Source organism: Papaver somniferum, chromosome 1 (genome assembly GCF_003573695.1).
Source record: "Papaver somniferum cultivar HN1 chromosome 1, ASM357369v1, whole genome shotgun sequence".
Classification (NCBI taxonomy): Eukaryota; Viridiplantae; Streptophyta; class Magnoliopsida; order Ranunculales; family Papaveraceae; genus Papaver; species Papaver somniferum.
The window spans coordinates 179,926,570-179,950,189 of NC_039358.1; the positions used below are offsets into that span (position 1 = coordinate 179,926,570).

At 36.8% G+C, this 23,620-nt stretch overlaps 1 protein-coding gene and 1 long non-coding RNA gene across 2 annotated transcripts; both read left to right on the plus strand.

The window, feature by feature from the left end:
* The first annotated feature begins 6,044 nt into the window (after positions 1-6,044).
* Positions 6,045-7,468, plus strand: LOC113355160 (NAC domain-containing protein 76-like). Its single transcript, XM_026597940.1, has 2 exons — positions 6,045-6,198; positions 6,396-7,468. Exons 1-2 carry the CDS (start codon positions 6,048-6,050, stop codon positions 7,466-7,468), a joined length of 1,224 nt encoding a protein of 407 aa, XP_026453725.1. The 5' UTR covers positions 6,045-6,047.
* A 6,673-nt stretch (positions 7,469-14,141) lies between these two features.
* Positions 14,142-15,458, plus strand: LOC113309039. Its single transcript, XR_003340290.1, has 2 exons — positions 14,142-14,353; positions 14,489-15,458. It is a non-coding gene; the product is annotated as an uncharacterized LOC113309039 (long non-coding RNA).
* Positions 15,459-23,620: the final 8,162 nt, after the last annotated feature.

Below are 23,620 nucleotides of genomic sequence, written 5' to 3' on the forward strand. Positions count from 1 at the left end.
ATGAGTACAAAATGTAAATATACTTACCATTGTCAAATTCATATCTTGAAAGTTAAACGGACAAGGAACCCTTGGAACTAGTACTAGATGTTCTATGCCGGCTTCATCAGTAAATGGTAAACTCCAATCTATCTCCGACAGTTGTGATGGGGGCTCGTTCTGTGTGCCATAGGTATATGTCTGTGACATCATGTTAGGAGGAGTATGACTAGGAAACAAACTGCGAGGAATAGCCGAGCTACCAACTGCTATCTCATCGACATTCTGTGCATGGTATGAATCAGTGACATAAGCTCCAACACTCTTCTTGATCCACCAAGTGTTATATTGATCCTCGGTGACTGTATAATAGTCGTTGACCTCTACTACAATATCTCTGTCTTCAATTGCTTCCAAATTTGGAGGATTTGCCGGGACTACAATCTCACCTGTAATCTGCCTTTGGAATCTCTCCCCCAAGTAACAACTAACTCTTGTGCCACTTTCAAAGTGAAAAAACAGAATTCTCTTTTTGGATACTTCTAGTGCTACTCATATTGGTCTCCCACAGCATACCGACTCTCTTCCCATGGTTTCCAAATACATGTTTCCCTTGTTCTAGTATCAATCTGTATTCTTGCGCTTTTCACTGAGTGTTTCATGGTATCCTTTTGGCCTCCTTTATGTCCTCTCTTCCTTGATACAATCCTTTCCTTCTTGAAGAGACTAATTTTTGGGAAAACATCAAAATGTCCTTGAGGTGACTGACAAAGGAAGGGTTGCATGTTGCGAAAGTAGTAATAGTACCAATACTCAAGTACCACAACCATGCCAACTAAATTCGTACCCTTGGTTGACCAATGGTCGAGATATTTATAGGTATTACCTAACGAAGCTAGACCCCAATCATACTCCCCAACTCTATCTAAATCAGCCAATAACAGAACCCAACGTTTATCTATTTTTCCAGTAGAATGCGCTAGAAGAAAATGACCAAAACACCACATAAAGAATGCTCGTGTCAATGTCACTGCACATTCAATATTATTCTGGCCTTCTCTACTTTCAATGTATTTTTTCAAGACAATTAAGGAAAATGTATTAGTCTTAGAGTCCCATGGACCATAAGTTTTGATATCCGAAAAATACAAATCATCCAAAGCAGGATATGTTAGATCACTACCCAACTGCGGCATAACTACTGGTCGTTTACTAGGGTCACCAGTGGGAATTCCCGTTAACATGTACCAACCTAAAGGAAGAAGGCCAATTTCAAACTCCCGAAAATGAAAGCTCCTAGTACTTTTCCACCATCTCTCAGCTATGGCTTCAACTAATCCTCTATCCTCATTGGAAAAATCGAACTCAAAAACAAAGGAAAAGCCACAATTATCACAAAATCGTTGTGCTACCGGATTATCTTGCACTACAATTTTATAATACTTTTCAACATCATTCAAACTACCTCTAAAGCTCACACTGCGAGAGTCTTTCATAACATCTTGACATACATGTCTATCACAATTCTTTGACGAAACTATATCCAACCGGTCTAGCAATTCATCCATACTCGTACTACAATCAATAACAAAGATGAAAAAAAAAAATATCATTATCATTCATTTTCATCCATACAAACTAAATTATCACATTACTAATTCATCCCTACAAACTAAATCATCATTATCATTCATTTTAATCATACAAATTATCATTATCATTCATAATCATATAAATTTACCTACAAACAAACTAATCATACAAATTAATTCATTTTTATCACAAAAACCAAAAACCATTTTTTGTTCATCACACATAACCAAATTAAATCCCCAAAAAATAAAAATCATCACAAATAATCAATTTAAATCATACACATATCATCTACATCATCTAAGTACCAAGTATCAATCATTAATTTGAATGAAATCGTATCAAAAATCAAAAACCCTAAAAATTCAACCTAAAACTTAAATTTCTTACCTCAGATGATTTCGTGGGTGGAATCGCGCCAAACCACCTTCAATTGATCACAAATCCAATGAAGCACAAACCCACAGAAGGAATTTGAGAAACAATTTCTACAACTCAAGATCTTTGAGAACCATTTTCGGGAGAGAAAGAAACCATTTTTGTGAAGAAATGAAAATGGAAGAAAGGTCGAGCTTCTGTTGAATGTATCGACTCTCCTGCAAGCCGAACAGAGCGGCGCGTCAACTTTGTTGACTAAGGTCAAACGTCGGTTGGTTCGGCATTGGGGTAACGCTTCATTGTTCGGCGTTTCGCTGTTAGATTCGCCACCCTACAAGGGTTAGGAGGTTGCCCAATCTGACGTGGATGACCAATCTAACGGCTAAATATCTAGCCCATAGGACTTAGCCTTATAGTTAATGAATGGACTGTTTTCTATTAATCACCGTTAATCAATCAATAAATGATGAGCCCCTTGTAAATCTTAATTAGTCTCCGTGTTTGACCAGCAACAATGGCAGCAGTGGCCGAAAGAGAGAGAGAGAGAGCAGGATAACCGGAAGTAACGGAAATAGTTAGCGTGTTGATCCCTTCGCCTCGGTTTTGGCCAGCCCAATGCCAGACAAGCCAACCAAGCAATACAGTACGTGCGTTTGAAATCTCATGATAACTTAGTTCCCCGGTCCTTCTTATAAGATTTGTTTTATGAGACCGATAAACATTCAAAGACTTCAAGGTTCTTTAGCTGCAACATTTCTTCACCATATAATACTACTACTATATTGTAGCTGTGGGATCACACAGTCGACCTGGATGCAATGACCTCTCTCTCTCATCTGTATTCCTTTGTCCTGCTGATGACTTTCATGTAACCTAGGGGTATGTTGCATCACTCGTTATCTAGCTAGGCGGCTTCCTATGTCTTCTATTTTTCACCTCCTACTTGTCCCTCGACGAATGTGCAGTTCTATTTTTAAGTTCACCTCACCCCTCGGTATGATGGGATTAGGGGGGATAAGTTGACATTCCGTATGCTGCAGTGATTTCAAGGCAAAATCTAGTGTGTTGCTGTTATGTATGTATATTTTGTGAGATACATTTTGGGATTTGATTAATTAGTATGTTCATTCTTTGTATTTCTCCCTTAACCAAATCAAAAATGCTAGATGCACCGAGATACCAGCACCGAGCTGGACATCGTGTGAGAGGGAAGTGGGTTCACTCATGTCCCACTCCCTATCCCAATGTTGAGAGTCACATCAGGACTGTCCGATTCTTTCTCGGTGCCCACCGTTTCGGTGGATGTAGCAAAGTTGTAACCAAATGTATGCAACCGATTAGAGTCATTAGACACCCCATCTATGGGAAAGATTGCTAATAGGGATACCGGATTAGGTGAGGTGTATCAAAATAAAGATAAGACAAAACAGATTTCATATAAGACAAAACTGATTTTGTCTTGGCTTGATACACCCCCACATATACACAACGTGATTTAAGCACCGTGCGTGCACCGAAAGGGATCTGACGGTCCCAGATCCTGTGTTCTCAGCATCAGGAGGGGGGTGGGGCAGGCGTGGACCCACCCTCTCACACGGTGCAGGGTTCACGATACATCTATCATTTTCGTAAAATAAACTACTACAGTATATTGTAGCAGTTAATCGGTAAGAAATCACAGAAACAAGTTTGGTGTTATTTAATCACATATGTATATTTTAATTCAATATAGGGAAGAAACAAAAGGAGTTGAGAAAATATCACATGCACGCGGTGGAATATGGAATGAAGTTTAGGCGAAATTCCTTCATTCCTCTCTAACCTCCTATGATCCATATTACACATACTATAATATAATTAAATATACATGAAAAAGGCCACTTCTAATTAAATTGAAAACTTTATTTGTATATATTTACACACCTGCAGTATAGTTTGACAAACTTTGCTAGATTTCTTCATTCTAATGGGGCATATAATTAGGGAACAGTATCCTATTCAACGACATTGAATTCCCAAATCTCTTATCTATTTGTCTTTCTTTCACATTGGATTAATGAAGAAGCCCTTTTAAGATTCTTAAGATTTTAAGTGGACACAACTTATCTTTAAATGTTGTTCGAAAATTTGGATGTGATTTTTTTTTTCTTTTTTGAAGCATGAAACTGTATTAAAATTAGGAAGAAATAACACGAGGGTACATTATATCCATAGAGTCTGCCATTATAATAGGACCAATACACAATGGTGTTTTGTGGTCTCAGATTGTTGTGGATAGATTTCCCGTTCTGCTGTCATTTGCTGCTTTGTTTGCTAAACCATCTGCCGTCTGATTTCCATCCCTGTAAATATATTTTATGGTGCAATGCAGAATTTGGGCCAATCTAAGCTTGATTTCTGCTATCATATTGTTTAAGTACCAAGGTGGTTCGGCTGTCGAGGTTAAAAACCTTAGAAGATTTTCAGAGTCGTTTCGAATTGCACCTTTGGCCATTCTCGATCTGTAGTTGTTCTTGACACTATGAGCATGACCCAAGTTTCGGCAGTAAGCGTTGTTGTTATCCCTAATGGTTGTGCAATTGCTAAGATTGTGATAGCATTTTCGTTTCGGCAAATAATTCCCGCTCCTGCCAGTCCCGGATATCCTCTAGCTGCATGCTCCGTCTGAGTTGATTTTGATCCAGTCCGGATGGGGTTTACTCCATCCTACTAAAATTGTGATTGACTTGGGAATCTGATGCATAATGTTTGATGGACTTGGTTGTTGATGGACCTAAATTTAACCTTAGATAATTACTCCCTCCGTTTCTAAAAAATAGGCAAGTTTGGTTTTCACAAAAATTAAGAAAACTAATCATTGTAGCCACTTTTTCATGTTTTTTCCTAAACTATCCTTTGGTCCCCACTCATTTGTTATTAGAGAAAGAGGAAAGAGAAGTGATCCATTTTTTGTACTCCCTCCGTCCCTAATAAGATGACCTACTTGGTTTTAAATTTTGTTCCATAAATAGATGACATATTTCACTAATCAAGGAATATTTCTAAAACTACCCTTTTAATATTATTTTTTTTTATAAGAAATATGTATAATTTGATAGTCATGTTTATATTCGTTGCGTAGGTATTGCTTTTCAACGGTATAAAGTTTATAAAAAAACGTGGTATAATTTAAGATATATAAATCGTTTCTAAATTTTACTAATTATTGTCCATAAGGGTATAATTGTAAAAAATAGTTAAATACACTCCACTTTCCTCATTGCCTTAAAATTTGTGCAAACTACAACTAGGTCATCTTATTAGGGACGGAGAGAGTATTAGGAGAGAAAAAGGAGAGAAAAAAGTGATCCCTTTATGGGTATAGTAGTAAAATCATAACATTTGATTTTCCACATATGGAAATAAGCCTATTTTTTTGATATAACCAAAAATGGAAACCTGGCTATTTTTTAGAAATGGAAGGAACATTTTAGAGATAAGGTTTGATGAGTAGAAACTACTTAAATTAGGATGAACATTATTACAAACTACAAACTGCATTCAGTCTTTTTATCAATAAATAAATGAAAATAAAATCAATCTGCGTATATATTATTCTGTGATCCCGATCAACAAAAAAAGAAAGAAAAAAAGTTTGTACCTTACAAGATTAAATAACTTGTATTTTGGTTCCAGCACTACTATATATATATATATAAATAAATGGTAATATACACAAGTGCAATAAGATAGGCGTGATAAGAGCGCTTCTTTCAGATCTCAAGATGATTTAGCAGCTGGTTAGCTAATAATTTTATAATATTCCTATATTTCTGTTCCAAATAACTCCCTTTAATTAGTTCTCTTGGAAGTAACTATTTTGTTGAAATTCAGGTACCAGCATCAACATCTTAAATATCACACCACGCTACCCTCTTCTCTCTCTGTCTCTCTCTTTTTGTTTTGGATAATCACTATCCTCTTCTTTCTCCTAGTTACTAGAGATGATACACGATCAAGCAGCAGGAGGTGGCAGTAATGGAGGCCAAGGTCAATCAGCAACGGCAGGTGGAGGAGGAGGACTACAGCATCATCATGAGCATCAACAGCCGGCGGCAATGGCAGTAGTACCCCCTGGATTCAGATTTCATCCAACAGATGAGGAACTTCTCTATTATTATTTAAGAAAGAAGGTGGCTTATCAAGTCATTGATCTCGACGTTATCCGTGACGTTGATCTCAACAGACTCGAACCATGGGACCTCAAAGGTAGCATATATATATATATATATATTTTGCATGAGACATATGCGTCGACGCTGTAGTTTTATTTAAGGCTTGTTTTCTAAATAGAAGTATGAGTTCTTATTTGACTATCTTCTTCTATAAATCCTACGAAACTTAACCAAAATGTGTTTACTTCTTGTGTAAATCCTACGAAACTTAACCAAAATGTATTCATACAGATAAGTGTAGGATTGGATCAGGGCCTCAGAATGAATGGTATTTCTTCAGCCACAAAGACAAGAAATACCCAACTGGAACACGAACTAATCGCGCCACAAATGCTGGGTTCTGGAAAGCAACTGGCAGAGATAAGGCTATTCATCACCTCAACAACTCTAAGCCAATAGGCATGAGAAAAACCCTAGTTTTTTACACTGGACGAGCCCCTCACGGACAAAAAACCGACTGGATTATGCATGAATATCGCCTTATCGATGATAACCATAATTCATCAGCATCTTCTTCACTCAATGATAAGGATGATCATTACGATCATGGTCATCATCAAGTTCAGCAGGAAGAGGGGTGGGTTGTTTGTCGGGTATTCAAAAAAAAGACTCATCAAAGAGGTTTCCAATCTGAACTAGGAGCTGATGCTGACGATGATCATCAGCAAGCTCATTCACACTACAAAAACCACATGATCAATATTAACGGACCGCCGACTGCTGGCGTCGGTGGGACGCCAGTTCATAGTTATCACCAATATCAAATGATGTCAGCTGAGCCGAAAAGTAATAATCATAATTTCCATCAACCATATCAAGATTTTAGCACGACAACCATATTGGATGGCTCTATGAACCTCCCACAGTTGCTTAGCCAAGAATCATCGTCAGCTGTTAGCGTTCCACCTACAACATTTCTACACCAACCAGCTGTTTCACTGAACAACCTCGACATCGAGTGCTCTCAAAACCTAATGAAATTAACAGCTCCAAGCGGTATTGTCGCTGGCGCCACCGTCACCACGGGACTCACAAATACTGTACCTAACCATCATCACCATCACCATACACGGCAAGAAGAAGATCATGGCAACAACAATGGCGGCCGGTACACTGGTAATAGTAATAGCGATTGGTCTTTTTTGGACAAACTTCTTTCTTCTTCATCTTCTTCTACAAATCATTATCATCATAGCGTGGATCAGTTAAATCTTAGCCAAACTGCTAATTCCTTTCAGATGAAATTCCCATTTCATCAATACCTTGGTGTTGGTGAAACAGATGTTATTAAGTTTTACAAGTAATAGTCTAGCTTAATTTCACGTTTGAATTGTAGATAGTTACACTTAATATATCAAGAGACACATATACGCATGAGCGCTGATCAGGACGTACGTGCCCGCACTCGAATGTTACGTTGCTGATCACGTACGAAGACACGCATGTAATTTATTTAGTAAGGCAGAAGTTTATGTTATTATTTTTCATTTCTTTTTATTTAAGATCGTAATTAAGGGACCCTTAATTTTTTTTTCGAGAAAGTAAGGATATATATTACACAAAATTGATTAAAAAGACCAAAATCAACGATTCCTGTGTGAAATGGACAGTTAGATTTTGATACTGTTTAAATGAACAAAAATGTAAAAATAGGCAGGATGTAACCAGTTTCATCGTGCCCATTTTCAAATATTTTTTCTTATTTTTAATTTACACAGGATGTATCCAGTTTCATCCTTGCTATTTTTTTAAATTTAAGCTAGGATGAATCCAGTTTCATCCTTACTATTTTTTTTTTGGCCATTTCACCCAGACTATTTTTTACTCGTCCATTTGAACCGTGATTTAAAAATATTTGGACAAATGACCCATTTTCCGTATATATTAAAGGTAAAAAAAGATAATTACAGAGGGAAGGATCGACAGATCCCCGAGAAAAGGAAAAAAAAAGCTATTTACAGATTAATAATATCCTCCCATCGGTATAATATTTGATTCGCAGAGAAATCTTTGAAGATCTCCGTAGATGTGCTCCATAAATAGATATCCAAAATCACAGCATAGATTAACTCCCATTTCGTTTTGTGTCTTCCCCCATGAGCCATGTTATTCCGTTCTATCCACAACTCCCAAGTAATCGCAAATGGCAGAAGGTGCTAGGGCTGTCAATGGATAACTGAATATTCGATATCCGTCCGAGTCCGTCCGAATCATTAGGATATTATCCGAAATTTCGGATAACGGATATCGAATACGGATACCTTATCGAATATTCTTACTTTAACGAAACGGATAGGGAAAAGGCATTATCCTATAGGATAATATTCGATATCCGTTAAAGAATGCATATGCAAAAAATTTTATATTTTTCTTGAGTAACATATTTAGTTGTGAGCTAACTGGTAGTATGTGAAGAGTGGTAGAAATAAAAATATTATGTAAGAACAAAAACACAACTAAGTTTTATTGCTTGTGAGAAAAGCGGAGAATTTTTCAATATTGATGGAGAAGATTTGAGTTTTGTTTAAATCTAATTTAATGTAATGATTTTAAAGTCAAATTGTGCATTTGATCAAGGTATTTGGTTTTGTTTAGTCGAATTTCCTTAGGGTTCCTTTGATTTTTTTTTTTGTAATTTATGAAATTAGAGAAAGACTAAAAAATAACTTAAATTATTTTTATCATAATGAATTACTATCGGATATTACCGGATATTATCGAATAACTGACATTATTATCGGAACGGATGACAGAAATAATTTTGAATATCCGTCGGATATTATCGGTAACGAATATGGTAAATGTCATATCCGTTTCGATAGCTACCGTTGACAGGCGTAGAAGGTGCCATATTATTTTCTTTCTCTCTGAGTTAGTATCCGGCCTCCATTCTTTCAACAAAGAGATGTAATCTCTACTCATCACCCAATGAACATGAAGAGAAACAGTAAAGAAGTTTCATACAAACAAATCCCAACTGTAACTATATGGAACAAATGATCCAAAGTTTCTACAGAAAAATTGCAGAAAAGACACAGATTCGAAGTAACCTCAACCCCTCGACTTTCTAGCATGCTTCTTGTAGGTACTGATTCATGTAAAGCATCCCAGATAATAAACAATACCTTTGGAGGGGCTAGTTTGCTTTCTGCCAGTTTGTGTAATTCCCATTCCTCCTCCACCTCGGTTAGCCTCTTGTATACGGCCATTGATGATCCATTCCCCTCCAAACAATCTTCTGTGGTTTGTTGAAGTGTTACATTCCTGATGTCATGTTTTAGTTCCAGTAAATCGATTCTTTCCGCTGGGTCAAGAGTTCTAGAAAATTGAAGGTTCCAACCTGCGTCACCAGACATCAAACTTGATATTGTGTCATGCTTCTGTCGGATAATTCTGTATAGCCTAGGATATTTGTTTTTAAGTGTCGCCTTCTGTAACCACCAGTCGTGCCCGATTCTTATCGATCTCCCATTATTAACCTGTATAGTTACAGAGTCATAAAAATCCTTGTTAACCTTAAGAATTTCATACCACATACTTCTACCAATTGTCTCACTGACTTGATATGGAACCAAGCATGCCTCTTCCGCTTTTGTTTTCTCACACATAATCTTCCTCCACCAACATGTCTTCTCGTTACAGAATCTTCCATGCCATTTAGCTAGCAGAGATCTATTTACTAATCTAATATTCCTTATTACCAAACCTCCTCTACTTTTTGGTTTATACACTTTCTTCCATGAAACCCAACTCATCTTCCTTCTATGTTCATCTTCTCCTCATAAAAATCTCCTCATGATGTTGTTGAGTCTTTTCTCCACCAAAACTGGCAAATAATATAATGAAAGAAAATAAGTTGCAACATTTTCTAAAGAGCTTCTGATCAAAGTTATTCTGCCAGCCTTGTTCAGGTAATTTCTTTTCCATAGTGCTAATTTCTTCTGCATCTTTTGAATGACCGTCTCCCGTATAGCTGCACTTCTTCTATTTGCACCTATAGGCATACTTAGATAAATGATAAGAGACCCTTAATTAATATACATGCAACTGGGTTTGGTATCGACATATTCAACCAAAACTTGGTTGAAGTATAGTGATTATATATCTATCTCCTTAACAAGCCCTCTCCCTTATAGTAGAAGCTTTACAGTCCATTAATGGAGAAAGGAATTACAGTTTGCAATTGATTAATCAATTGTCTTATTATAGAAGGAGAGAAAGCACAATGCTAATATATTGAACGGAAAACAACTATGAGTAATCCATCACTAAACAAATCATCCAATAGGAAACTGACAGATAATAAAGGATGACAGTTCACAGATAATTGGATATATAGTTACAGTTACACAGAGTGTGACTGGAGTGTAAACAGTGACAGAAAGCATTTAAATGCTAAGAGCCCCCCTCAAGTTGAGGTTCCCAGAAGGATAAACCTACTTGTCACGCAAATAGCCAAATCTAGAACCTGCCAACCTTTTGGAGAATATGTCGTCCACCTGATCCAATGTGGAGACATAGTGAAAACTGAGATGCTTTGACTGAACCAATTCCCTGGAAAAGTGGTTATCCATAGAGCTTGGAAATGGAATAACATAAACTAAGATAATGTATCTTAATTTAATTTATGATAACCTTGAGATTAATCGGTTTTAGTGATGTTTTTCTAAGATCATATCCAGATTTGGATGAACTCAACTTGTGTTTGTTTGACACTCAATCCAGCAGTAGATTAACCTTGAGATTGATCAGTTTTAACTAAACTTGAGCAAGTATATCAGATATCAAGGTTAACTAGTAGGAGCAAATGGCAAAATAATCTTTAAAAAATTTAAATCGTGGAGTTTGGGGCTCTATCCTAGGTTGGGAAATGGGGAGAACATGTTTTCAAGAGAATGGCATAAACCTAACTTTTTAGCCTCTGAAAACCAAGGATGGATTAGCTATCCTTATCCGAACTTGGAATAAAATGTAAACAAACACTTTTCAACCTTTTTTTGGTGATAAAGCAACTTGGGTTGGGACATCCGAGATCCCAAACATGACCTAAGTGTTAGCGCTTCATGCGACTACTGGTGTATTTCAAAGTTGTTGTAGTAATTGTTCGTTCAAGACTTGTGAAAGCAGATTTTAGACTTAATTTTAAATTAAAAATATAGCAAACTTAAATAAAAGTGATATGAAAAATATAGAGAAGACCGGGGCTATGGATTCCACTATTTACCAATATCAAAGTGATTTATATTCTCTAATTATAATCATGCAAATCATGCATTCAAATTGATTCTTAATATTGCAATAGTTGATTTTTTAGAAATAACAATTGTAGATCGAAAGTATGGGACATCAAAACCCTAGGCTAGCATGCTCCATCAATTGAAATGACAAGTGTTTAAAAAAAACCATTTTATCAATTTATTTATCAAGGCAAATAATCATATAATAATTGCATAAATTAAATAAAATATAGATTACCACTTTTCATTGGTGAAATAGCTTCCTCCTTTGCCCCAGAGGATGGGTTTAGCTCATCATCATGTTGGAAACACGCTCAAAAGTTGATTTCATTGTTCAAAGTGTTTACAAAGGATTTAAATGGGAGAAAATAATTAAAAACCTGGTTTGTAACACTTATTTTTGTTACAAACCAAACTGTTACAGAGAACGATACAGGTAAAGTGTCACTGTTACTAGCATGAACGACTGTCTTCAATGGTCTTATGTTCTTCGTGTGTTCTTCACCAGCAACAAGTTATTCTCTCTGCAACTCGATTTTTATGGCTCCGTGATATTCTAACTTATCCCCAAACTCTCCATCACCTTTTCTGACTCCCGTAGACCCTTTATATACCCAACAGAGACCGGAATCACGCTCAATCACTCCAACAAATCCTGTCATCACTCGGCAGTAAAGAAGATATTCCCAAGAATATTTTCTTACCTTTTTAATCTCATACATGAGTGATTTTGTTCTAGCACACTCCCTACACGTTCCATAATAGGTTGAACATGCTTCAGACTCGATTAGTACACACATAAACATGGAGAAGAATAACAAAATCCTGTGTATTTCTCCTCCCGTAACCGTGTTGCTCTGATTTCTTCTCGTTGAAAATCTAGCCAAATTTAACCGAAAATATCAACCACTCCACGCCTGTTAAGACCAGTCAATTCATCCCATGCAATTCCAGCTATTGAGTCACCCTAAATCATCGCCAAATCTCGTACCAAAAATCTCCCAGGTGACTGCAACAAACTCCCGCCAAAAATGAAATTTTGAAATAAAGAGGAAGGGTTCCCCTTATCCGAGACCTGGGGTGTGAATAGCAGGTGTCCAACTTAGGTGCCCCTTATAAATTGAGGTTCCCCTTATCCAAAAGCGAGAGTCCGAATAACACTTGTCCTCCGGGTGTTTTAGACAACTTTTCGAGCTGATTTTTCCAAAAATGCTTATTCCCCAAAAATACCTACACACACATAAAACACCATAATAAGTACAAAATTGAGCACTAACAATACAGAAAATTTAGGACAACTTAGACACAAAAATGTGTCTATCAACTACGAAACACTGGATTAGAAGATAAAGATATAGCACTCACATTGTCACTGTGCAGAACTGGTGGAATAAGCAAAACTATATGCAGATCCTTCAAGAGATGACAAATCCACATAACTTCTGCACCAGAATTTATAAGACTCCAAAACTCAGCCTCGGTGGAACTCTTGGCAACAGTTCCTTGATTCTTGCAGGTTTAAGATATGGGATTTGAACCAAAAAATATACAATAACCACCTGCACTCTTTCTAGTATCTGGTTTACCATCCCAATCTGCATCACTAAAGCCATGCACAGCTAACAATCCTTTTCCAAAGAGTACCATAATTAAGAGTTCCTTTAACGTATCTCAAGAATATTTAGCAGCCTTGAGATGAGAGGTTGTTGGAGATTGTATCTACTAAAATCATACAACATAGTCTCATAAGATAGAATGGTAAATGCCGTGAGTAAATAGGATGGTTCAGTCTTCACATACCTCTTTGTCGATGAAGTTCTCCAAGTGTCTCGTTTGTTCTTCAGTCTTCAATCTTCGAGAGTTATTCAGTGATGTCTAATATTCAATTACCATACTCTAATCCTAGTCCGAGACTTGACTTTAGTAGACTAGAAATCAAGATATAATTTGGTGCATCTAACATTGACAACAAGCTTGAGATAGAAAAACTTGAGAGTTCGGCCGAGCAGTGCTCTAACACTTTCCATGAGTTTTGAAATTTTTAACTACAAGTTTAAGAGGTAATTATTTTAAGATTTTTATTAAAGTTTTTCTTTAAAATAATTACCACAAAATTTGTTAACTTTTGATATATTGTTTACTTATTAACAAATTCGGTTTTTTTCTTCGTGATGCAAAAAATGATGTTCATGTTGAATGTCATCTTTGAAGTATTCAGGTACATAATTTGTTGTTTCAACATTTAAGTTAAGGAGTAGTTGTACTTTTTAATTTGTACGTGGTAGTTTTTTTTTTATATAAAATGGATATATTAAGAGAAAACGAGTGTTTACAAAACAAAGTTAGAAACCTTAGATACCAAAGAGCACATCAGAAAATCCTAATATAGCATAATTGTGCTCTCTCAATGGAACAAAACTTGTGTGGTAAAGAAAGAATCAAAACTTGAACTATCCAAACACCGTAAGTGAAAGGATTGTTTAAAGGGTTATTTTGTTTTTGGTACTCAATTTTTTTTTTAATTTTTGAGTTTGGTCTAACATTTGTCCAGCTAGATGTTTGGTACTTCGAATTCACGTTGACTTCTGTTGACCGTTGATGACTAGACTTTAATTAATTTTCATGAAAAAAATTTACTGAAAAATATCGAGTTTACAATGATACCCCTAAAGTGGATATGATCCAACGATTAATAACAGTAATAAAAAAATCTACAACCTACACCGAATCATCTTCTCTTTAATCTTCCCAAACAAAGAAGAAAAAAATCAGACAAATCCCAAACACACAACAAAGAAAACCAGACAAAAATTAGAGAGATATTTAGGATTTTTCAGTAATACACACCCCTTGGTGGTCATCTTCGAGTGATATCTAGGTTTATGCTCTTCGAGTGATGAAGAACGATTGAAGATATTCGTTGATGAATCGAAGCCATGGGTCGTGAAAACCGTAAATACATGTGAAACCCAATTCTATTTTAGATTACTTTTCCGAAATTTAAGTTTAAATTTGTTTAGTTTTAAATTAAGGTTTGCAGCGGTGGTTCCATTAATGGTCGTAAGATTTATGATGATTTTTTTGCAGTCTATGGCAGTGACATGACGAATTGTTATATGGGTTTGCTGTAATTGAGGTGAAAATGGTTGTGTTAATGTTAAGAATGAAAATTAGGGTTTTTCATGGCTGAGTTTGATTTCAAGATTGAGAAATGGGTGATTTCTGGCAGAATGGCAATGGAGAGATAGGGTTGTTGTTGATTTAAATAGAAGATGGGTTTTGTTAGGAATGAAATCTGTTAGTGAATTTGATTCCGAGATGGTGGATGAGTTAGGTTTCAGAGGTTATGGTTGTGAATTTGCAGTGACTAGATGTATGTTTAGGTTGGCTGTGAGACAGAAGACAAGCAGTGTGGTTTGTTTTTGAGCTAATGAGCTTTATGCTGAGATTAACTAAGAAAGTGAGCAGGCAGAAGTGATGTGGTTCAGTTGGCTAAAATGGTTGCGAAACAATCTTGTTGCAGTAATTGCAGGTGGAGATAAAATGGCTAGGAAGTGGTGGTTAATTGCTGATCAGGTTAAGAGGTGCAAGATGGTGATAACAGTTGTGGTTCTGATATGATGCAGTGAGAATTCAGGTGTAGTTCAGCTGGTCTTCCTGCTACTGTTGGTGTCTGGCAGAGAAACAAGAAGGAAATAGTTGAGATGGTGGTGCTGGTGTGAAGGCAGAGTCTGAGCAGCTGAAGCTAAGAAGAAGTTACAGTTGGAATGCATGTCTGCAAGTTTGAGGTTGTGAGCTCAGTCTGGTGGGTTTGAGTTTGCGAGCTCAGTCTGGTGATAGAGAGGAAAATGAAGTTTGCAATGGTTGTGATAAAGGGCCAAAGAAAACGATGGTGGTGGCTGCGGCAGTGATGTGTCAAGAGAAGAAGAGGTTTCCTAAATGATTTTGATGTAATGTAAATGTTAATAAAGCGAAGGGTATCCTTGTAATCTGGTTTCACATTTTTATTTTACTAGATTTGTGCCCGTGCTACGCACCAGGCATATTTTTCTTTTAACTTGGTGTGCGGGGGCTTCACCCCGCCCTGTGGCAATGATTTGATTTGGTGTGCACGGGGCTTCCCGCACCATGATCATGTATTTGATTTGGTGTGGTGGAGCAAATGCATTGAATAGGTGGAGAATATGTGCAAATTTTATTTATTTTTTCATTTTAACTTGGTGTGCGCGGGGCTTCGTCCCACCCCGTAGCAATGCATTTTTGTATTTTTGATTTGGTGTGGCAGGGTAAACACATTAAATATGTGGAAAATACGTGCAGATTTTATAACTTGGTGTGCGCGGGCTTTGCCCCGACCCATGGCAATGCATTTTTGATTTGGCGTGCGCGGGGCATCACTCCACCCCGTGGCGATGCACTTTTCATTTGGTGTACGCGGGGCTTCGCCTCGCCCCATGGAGATGTATTTTTTATTTGGTGTGAAGGGGAAAATACATTAAATAGGTGATAAGTATACAAAACTAGTCATAAAAACCCAAGGTGACCAAACTTGTGGTACAAAAACCCCACTCAAATGTTGGGATCCATTAAAACTCCATCGTAAACAAAATTGATACAAAAACCCCAAATTTTTAAAAATTAATACAAACATCCCAAACTTAAATGTTGGTTTCATCATAAAATTTGATGAAACCAACATTTAAATTTGGGATTTTCGTGTTAATTTTGTTTTGATGGAGTTTTTGTGTTACTTTTGTTTTGATGGTTTTTTTGTGGAAGGATGGTGACACCTCTGGGTTATAACTCGCGGACCGATAAATATATGCAAATTTTATTTATTTTTCCTTTTATTTTTGCACAAAATATGTGGATTTTTTTTTCCCTTTTATATATTAATTTGGAAAAAAAGAGTCCTAATATAGTGGTTACTCGGTTTCCAAATTGAATTTGGACTTCCATAAAATTCCAAATATGGTGAGTTAGGTTTTCCTTTTAAGTTTGTAATTTTTAATCCAATCATACGTCGCCAAGTGTCCTCACCTAAATATTGCCACGTCATGAATTCCAAATTGAATTTGTTTTTTTTTTTTAATCTTTTTCCTATTCTTTTTAAATATAAACCAATCATACGTTGCCAAATGTCCTCACCAAAACGCTCGTTTCACAAAACTCAAAAGAAGCTTATTACGACCAATAGGAAGCGAGGGTTTCCTCACCGTTCAACGTGGGAGCTTTATTTGTCTAGGCCTTTAAGTCTTTAGACTAGTATGTAACCCGTGCTACGCACCGGGGGCCAATGGAATCAACTAGTTTAGTTTGGCGGGGCTGCGTCCCGCGCCCGTGGTGAAATGCATTAGAGTATTTTTGAACAATCTTTGATTAGTTTTATTTTCTAAAGGGATTGGAAACTCTGATACCTTTTAGGTATCTAATAATTTGATGATTTAAACTTGTTGTTATATACCTAAATTCATATATTAATTTTCCGGGGATATATCAAAATAATTAAAAGGAAATTGACTCCAAATTTGGGATTTAGAATAATTAAATTTATGTGCCAATATTTCCCCTTATTTGTAGTTGAACATAAATAAATTACACTTTCTTTTTACGCAATCTTTTTCTATTAATAAATTATCCTATCCAACAACTTGCAGATTGGTGAAATACAATTTTCAAAAGAAATAAAAAGAAATCTGAAATGCAAGAAGTGTGCACGCAACGTTACTGTAGAGATAACTTTGTTGATGTCGATATGTAGATCAGTATAACAATACTATGCTGAATCAAGTCATGCATAACACCTTCTCTGCATTACATGTTTGGTGGTGTTTGAACTCCTACTTAAGCATAGTTCCATGATACAACTTAATAAGTCTTATCCAAGTCGGGCATTGACCTCTAAGAAAGAACGGTATGGTAGCACTATTAATTATAAGATTCTCACTCATTTAGTTAAAAATTTCCACGATTGGTTTTTGGTTTAAAAATATGTAACCGTCGGAGAATAATAATATGTTTCAAAAGCGGTGTGTCTGAAAATAATATGGTTCTTGCTATCTATTATATCTATTAGTAAGTAAAATTGCCTTCTCCATATATCTCGACGAATCGTGGCATATTAGGATCCCTCTCCATAATCTCGTCCATTTCATCGTCGTGTTCAGCCAGTTCAATTAACGTTGGCATGTCATCGTCATTTTCTATAATGTCACATGTTTTTAACAGGTCTTTCTTACTAGGTGTCTTGAGTTTTTCTCTGTCAAGAATTGTACTTACCCTTTCGTTTTTGTTAAATAGATATGTTATCTCCAAAGCATTATCATAATGAAATATGTCATGTGCTTTCAGAATGAGATATATGACATTTATTTCTTCAAGGATGAGTCTAAAGAACATTGATTTTCCTAGTATTGTATGATTTTCGAAACAATTAGTTCCTTCCAGGCATATACTCCATGTTTCCAAGATTTGTTGTCGGTGTCAAGATCATCAACGATTTAATACATATTCAAACATGCGTTTTTTCGGGCTAAGGTTTATGTATAGTACTTTTACTGGACTATAGAAATATTTCTTCCGTGGTCGTTCCTATTTTTCAGTTTCAATGTAAATTTTAATTTATGTTCTTGTTGTACTTAAATCTGATACTGCTCAACAATCTTTGAAGTTATTATTATTACTCTTGACTTGTACTACCCTATCATTTTCTAGCATAGAAAATCACTTAGTTGGTGCTCAGTTTCTCCCATGGAGTTACGCTCATCGAAATTCCAATGTGGCTTTCTATTAGAACATCATATATATAGGTGCGTTGGTTTGTGATATACATTGGATCTTTAATCTTACCCCCTGCAGTTAGTTAAAATTAGTCGGTATTGAACCTCTCAAAACTAGATGCAGGTGTCCAATATAGACAGGCGCACTTCAAAATTTACTGAGCTTAAACATTGTTTTAAATAAATATACCACCATGTGAACAAGAATGACGGGGCAAAAAACAGCAAGCCAAAACATCAAAATGAAAAGAACTGGAATCTTGGATAATTGTGCCGTACATCATATGCAGCAGCTATTTTCTAGAGTTTCTCTTCAGCTGCTTCTGTTATCAACATCTTTATCTGGATGTCTCTATAAACCAAGCTTCTTGTACACGACTTAATCTCTTTTATAGCAACTCCTAAGAACCTGTACCAAGCTCTTTCAGCCTTCATTAACGAATTTTAAGTACACATACCCTGCTTATCAAGGAAAATAGTTGTAATAGCACTTGCAACAATATGGACAAACCTGGACATCCATAACCCTGATCAATAGTGCTGGACCAAATGTAAGTCTGACACGAATGTTACTTGGATTAACACCTAAGTTCTCAAGCACACGTGAGAACCATATACTCCATTTTGAGCAATAAATTAAGATGACACGATAAAGTGTTGGTTGTTCATGCAGACACCGGTAGCTGTCCTTAACAGTGAGCGAAATCGAAGAGGACGCGCCCAGCCATACTCATGCTCTACTTCATTAACGCCACCAGCGGGGCGCCACCTTGATAATTGACAATTCTAAGTAGTATTATCTAAATCTTGATAATTGAAAATTCTTTCAACTTAAATTCTAAATACCTGAAAATAGAAACCTAAAACACATACACAATATGTATATCCAAGATCAAATTCTAACTCCACTCCAGCAAGTAACTGTTAGAGAATCACACAGGTTTTTACATTTTCTAGGCAATACATTTCAACATAGATTTCGTAAGTATTTAAAGTATTACCCCGTAAGCTTTCAACTGTATAATAATCTTTTCTTATAATTAGGGAGTCCATGATTCCATTGAAAACCTTCCTCAGTCTCTACATTCATATAGTGATAGGAAGCTTGGTTGATGGAGAAATTGGCGGATTTTTATTTTCAGGTAATTAATCTCTGGCACCTAAAGACTAGGAATACCAGAGGTGCGGAAATCAAATTCGTAAAGGAACGGTACTTCAAGCACGTCCACAGTTGCAAGAAGAACCTTCTACATCAACAATGGTAGGCAGTACAAATAATCCACCACCTCCACCTGCGGAGAGGAAGTTAGGAGAGTTGACATCTCCATGCTTAGATTCGCAACCACTGTGCATTACAATCACTAACCCAGTGGAGTTGAAGTTGAGCTTACTTCATCATCTTCCAAAGTTGAAGGGACTTCCAGGTGAAGATCCGAATCTTCATCTTCGAAAATTTCAACAGAAGATGACAAGTCTTAGGCAAAGTACCGAAGACAGTGATACAACATTGCTGCAAGCCTTCCAATTCTCTTTAATAGATTCAGCGGAAGAATGGTTGTATTACTTCCTCCAGGGAGTATTACAACATGGAGTGAGATGAAAAATCTATTTTTAGAGAAGTATTTTCATGCTTCTAAGGCAGCATCGGTTCGTAAAGAGATTAGTGGTGTTCTCCAGATTACTGGGGAGTCTCTCTATGAATACTGGGATAGGTACAAAAAGTTAGTAGCAAACTGTCCTCACCACTACATATCTACAACACTCATCATTCAATATTTCTACGAAGGATTACTTCCAGAGCAACGAAATTTGATTGATGCAGCTGTTGGTCGTTCACTTACTGAGAAGACGATTTCGCAAGCAACTAGTCTGATTGAGAGTATGGCCTCAAACGCACAACAATTTTATACAAGGCACGACTCAAATGTTAGAAGAGTTAGCGATATGGGAGAATCTCCAAATACAGAGCACCGGTTAAGCACCATTGAAAAGGCGATTCATCGTATAGCTTCGGTAGTTGCTCCACGAGGTTAATGCTTTATTCCCTAATCAAAGGCAAAGATATGATCCATATTCTAATACTTATAACCATGGTTGGAAAGATCATCCTAATTTCAGTTATGCCAACAAGCAAGCCGCGTCTCCTATGTCATCTTTTGGGCGACATAATGCTTTTCAACCTCAGCAACAGAACCAGAGCTCCGGTCTGGAAGAGATGATGACAGATATGATGTAAAAGAAAGATCAAGCTTCCCAAGAACAAAAGGAGATATGCCAACAAAATCTACAATATCAACAAAAGAATGACAATGCTATTAAAAACTTGCAGACTCAGATGGCTCAATTGGCTACAACAGTGAGTAAGTTAGAAGCACAAGCATCAACAAAGTTGCCATCACAACCTTTTGTGAACCCAATAGAGCACGTTAATGCAGTGACTCTAAGAAGTGGGAAACAAACTGAAGATCCACATCAACAAAAAGAGGTTAGTAACGACATCGAAAAGGAAGTAAAAGAGGAAACCGTCTTAAAGGAAAATCCAACCTCAAACGGCCAACCTAAGGACACGTTTCCCACTTTTACCATACCACCTCCTTTCCCTAGTCGTTTTGCCAAGTCGAAGAAGCAAGCTCAAGACAAGGAGATCATGGATATTTTCAGCAAGATACATATCAACATTCCATTTATTGAGGCCATCAGAACCGTACCCAGGTATGCCAAGGTTTTGAAGGATTTGTGTACAAGGAAGGATACGTTGATTGCTAATGAGATTACTCAGGTGGGTGAAAGTGCTACAGCTATGTTACTAAAGAAGATGCCTAAAAAATGTGAAGATCCTGGAGGCTTCACATTTCCCGTTACCATTGGTAACCGACGATTCGAGCGTGCTTTGCTTGATTTGGGAGCTTCCATAAGTGTTATGTCAGCCGATGTTTATGATTCTTTGAATCTCGGACCTTTAAAATAAGCAAAGATCACTATTCAATTGGATAACAAGTCCAATATATATCCTAAGGGAGTCGTGGAGGATGTGTTAGTTCAAGTGAATCAGTTAATCTTTCCGGTTGATTTCTACATTGTGGATATGCACAATGGAGATAATTGTTCATCTACTTCGTTACTTCTTGGGAGACCATTCATGAAGACTGCAAAGACGAAGATTGATGTTGATAGTGGTGCACTCACTATGGAATTTGATAAGGAGATCATACAGTTCAATATCTTTTAAACCATGCGCTATCCTAGTGATGTTCACTCTGCTTTCTCTATTGATGTTATTGGTTCGTTAGCGCAACAAATGTTTGATTTGAACGCTGAAGATGAGCTTGGATTTGTGCTACGGAACAAGATTGATTTGGACGTTCATGGGAAACCGACCTTGGACGTTAAATTATCCAAAGATCTAGTGGAGATGTGTGGTGCTTTAACAGCACTACAGGAAGCTAAACCGGGTAATATTTCTTATATTTCTTTACCCGTAACTAATGAGGTTCCTTTACCTTCTATTGTGCAGGCACCGAAACTAGAACTTAAGTCGCTTCCAAACCACCTAAAGTACGCGTACTTGGGTGATAAAGAAGAACTTCCGGTGATTATTGCAAAGAATCTCACCCCAATACAAGAAGAACGTCTACTTAGGGTTCTGAAAGAGCACAAAACGGCTATTGGTTGGGCAATTGTTGATATCAAAGGCATTAGTCCATCCATGTGCATGCATAGAATCCTAATGGAAGATGATTTCAAGCCAGTACATGATGCTCAGCATAGGCTTAACCCCCCAATGATGGAGGTCGTTAAGAAAGAGATCCTCAAATTACTAAGTGTGTGGGTAATTTACCCAATTTCTGACAGCAAATGGGTTAGCCCGGTACAAGTGGTGCCTAAGAAATCAGGTGTCACTGTTGTTAGAAATCAAGCTGATGAACTCGTTCCTACAAGAGTTCAAACTGGATGGAGAGTGTGCATAGACTATAGAAAGCTTAATGCCGCAACCCGAAAGGATCACTTTCCTTTGCCTTTCATTGATCAGATGTTAGAGAGGTTAGCAGGACACTCACATTATTGCTTTTTGGACGGTTATTCGGGCTGCAATCAGATTGTTATTGCACCGGAGGATCAAGAGAAGACTACTTTCACTTGTCCTTTTGGTACATTTGCCTATAGACGAATGTCGTTTGGTCTTTGCAATGCGCCTGCCACCTTTCAGAGGTGTATGGTTAGTATATTTTCTGACTACGTGGAACGCATAATTGAGGTATTTATGGATGATTTTAGTGTTTATGGTGATTCATTTGATATTTGTTTATAAAATATTGAACTTGTGCTTAAAAGATGCATAGACACTAATCTTGTTTTAAATTGGAATAGTGCTCGGTCATATTGTGTCCTCTCGAGGTCTTGAAGTTGACAAGGCAAAGATAGACTCAATAAGAAACTTACAATATCCCACTTCGGTGAGGGAAATTCGTTCTTTTCTTGGTCATGCAGGTTTTTACAGGCGGTTTGTCAAGGATTTCTCCAAAATATCAATGTCGATGTGCAAATTATTGCAAAAAGAGGTTATTTTTGACTTCAACAAGGAGTGCAAGGATGCCTTTGATAACTTGAAAGAGTTGTTGACAACTGCACCAATTATCAAGTCACCGGATTGGAATTTGCCATTTGAATTAATGTGTGATGCAAGTGACTATGCAGTTTGAGCCATTTTGGGTCAAAGAGTAGACAAGCTGTCTCATGTGATTTATTATGCATCTAGAACCCTAAACGATGCACAAATCAACTATTCTACCAACGAGAAAGAATTTTTGGCTATAGTGTTTGCACTAGAAAAATTTAGATCCTATTTAGTGGGTTCAAAAGTGGTTGTATATTCTGATCATGCAGCACTTAGGTACCTATTAAAGAAGAAAGAAGCTAAGCCAAGACTTATACGGTGGATACTGCTATTGCAAGAATTTGATTACGAAATCAAGGATAAAAGAGGTGTTGAAAATACTTTGTTGATCATCTTAGTAGACTTGTTGTTTCCGAAGAAGAACTTCCTTTACAAGATCGTTTTCCAGACGATCAACTTTCTCAATTGAAGATTCAACACCTTGGTACGCGGATATAGTGAACTATTTGGTTACAAGAAAAGTACCTAGTACAATGTCTAATTTTCAAAAGCTTAAGCTTAAGAAAATAGCCAAGCAGTATGTTTGGGATGAGCCCTACTTGTGGAAATACGGTTCTGATCAAATCATCCGCAGGTGCGTACCTAATTCTGAATTTCAGTCTATTCTTACTTTTTGTCATACATATGCATGTGGTGGTCACTTTGGTTCTAAACAAACCGCTTTCAAAGTACTTGAAAGTGGTTTTTATTGGCCTACCCTATTTGAGGATGCATATATTTTTTGCAAATCTTGTGATAGATGTCAAAGAACGGGCAATCTAGGTG